Genomic DNA, 1,803 nt, shown 5'->3' with positions numbered 1-1,803 from the left:
TTCTAAAATTAACAAATAACTAATAAAAAATAAATAGTAAAAATATTAATTGCCTTTTTTTGTACGACACTTTACAAATTACCTGAAATTCATGTTTCTAGACTAGAATACCCCTGCTGCCAGCTGCTGTAAACAAATTGGTTGACAGATCGCGCTCATATTTGGCATATTAATTAAGAACAGTTCAACTTAAAAAAATACCTTTGTGAAATATCATTTACCGGGGAATTTATTTACAGTTCTCGTGTGTCTTTTTGGCCCACTGTATATATGTAAATTATATTATAAAACGATTATTTTCTTCTGGAATTAAAATAATCAGAGATTATTTTCAACACTTATGTATACTGTATATTGGATTTAAAAAAAACAGTCTTGTCAAAATATTAATTATTAATTATTGCTAAATATAATAAACAAAGTTTTATAAAACATTACATATACTTAAATTAAATTATTAAATTAGTTATTATTTACTGCCTGGCTCGAATTTGCCCGAAAACTTTAACGTCAGTAATGTTTAAAACCTTATGGAGGCTAAGGTTTTCAATTGCAAACTACCAACTCAGTGATACTTCGGTCTTATAGCCATATGCACATATTTGAGGGAGTAGTAATGTCCACGCCAGGCATGCCACACTACGCCTTTGGCATACTGATCCTTCGGAAACTCTCCTCCTAAATACAGACCGTTCAGATTACTGTAAATAAAATGTAATAGGTAAATATTTAAATATGAAACATAATTATATTTGACAACTTCATATGATAGAGTATTATTCGTAGCTATGATAAAAACGTGTATTACCTGGCATGACATTTCTGATACCACCAAGCGCCCGTATATAGTACTGCACAGTTATCACTATTTTTGTCGTTATGACTATCTTTAGTGGTGAATTTTTCGCCACGATGGGCAGAGAACGAGTCACCGGCCGTGCCTGAGTATTGCCCAAGCGCAATTAGCTCATACTTATCTTGAGCATTGCCTATAGCGAAACTCTCGTACTTAGCAACACGTTTCTCATTTTGAAAATCTTCTAATTGAAACCAAAGCTCATGAGATCGCGAATGGGTCAATGCATGTACTTTATCCAAGCCGAGAAAGAAATTGGCATTCAAATCGCCGAAACCGCGTTCATACTCAACCCACTCGCGATAGAAGTCGGTGTCGTTGCTTTGACGACGTTGAATTATAGTCCATGGTTCACCGCCATTGGGATCACGTAGGCAATAAACATAGAAAGAGTGGTGAAGAAATTCAGGCAGATAAAGTTCATAAACGCCACTCTCCGCATATTTCCCGTTTTCTTGACTCATCGCTTCGGTACACGATGCTGGTTTCTTGGTAGCAGGAGGCGCTGATTCCTGATTCTTCTTTACTTCACTTATAAGCTGCTCTTTCATTGCCATTAATTCACTTTGCATACTAAGAAATAAAAGAAATAATAATAATTGTTAGATTTTATTAATACTCAATTAGTTAAAAATAGTTTACCGCAAATTATAATTCTCTAATTTGAGGCTCAAGAGCTCCACCTTGTTGACAGCGCTCTTCAATAAATCATCGTCACAAAGATAGGTGAGAAATGGCTAAATGGAAAGCACAAACAAATTATATAAAATGAGTTTATTTTAATAAATATATAAATGGAAAATACCGCTACATTGGCGCTACTTTGAATAGGTGCCGCACAATTCCCGGAATACAAAAGATGCCCACACAAAATGGACAAGAATATCAAACGATGCGCCATTCTCCACAATTTCAATCAAACTGAATGCGAAATTGATGACTGTGTC

General features: G+C 34.7%; 1 protein-coding gene across 2 annotated transcripts; it reads right to left on the bottom strand.

Moving 5' to 3' along the window:
- Nucleotides 1–204: 204 nt before the first annotated feature.
- On the bottom strand, nt 205–1,803 carry LOC126752765 (ryncolin-2-like). 2 transcript variants are annotated; one of them, XM_050463742.1, is made up of 4 exons: nt 1,662–1,803; nt 1,499–1,593; nt 809–1,429; nt 205–701 (listed from the first exon to the last, which is right to left on the bottom strand). In XM_050463742.1, exons 1-4 carry the CDS (start codon nt 1,755–1,757, stop codon nt 566–568), a joined length of 948 nt encoding a protein of 315 aa, XP_050319699.1. In that variant the 5' UTR covers nt 1,758–1,803; the 3' UTR covers nt 205–565. The 2 variants fall into 2 exon arrangements, with proteins under 2 accessions (XP_050319699.1, XP_050319700.1); XM_050463743.1 differs by having other exon boundaries at nt 1,668–1,803.

Source organism: Bactrocera neohumeralis, chromosome 3 (assembly GCF_024586455.1).
Source record: "Bactrocera neohumeralis isolate Rockhampton chromosome 3, APGP_CSIRO_Bneo_wtdbg2-racon-allhic-juicebox.fasta_v2, whole genome shotgun sequence".
NCBI classification, from domain to species: domain Eukaryota; kingdom Metazoa; phylum Arthropoda; class Insecta; order Diptera; family Tephritidae; genus Bactrocera; species Bactrocera neohumeralis.
This window is presented reverse-complemented; position numbering and strand designations above follow the sequence as displayed.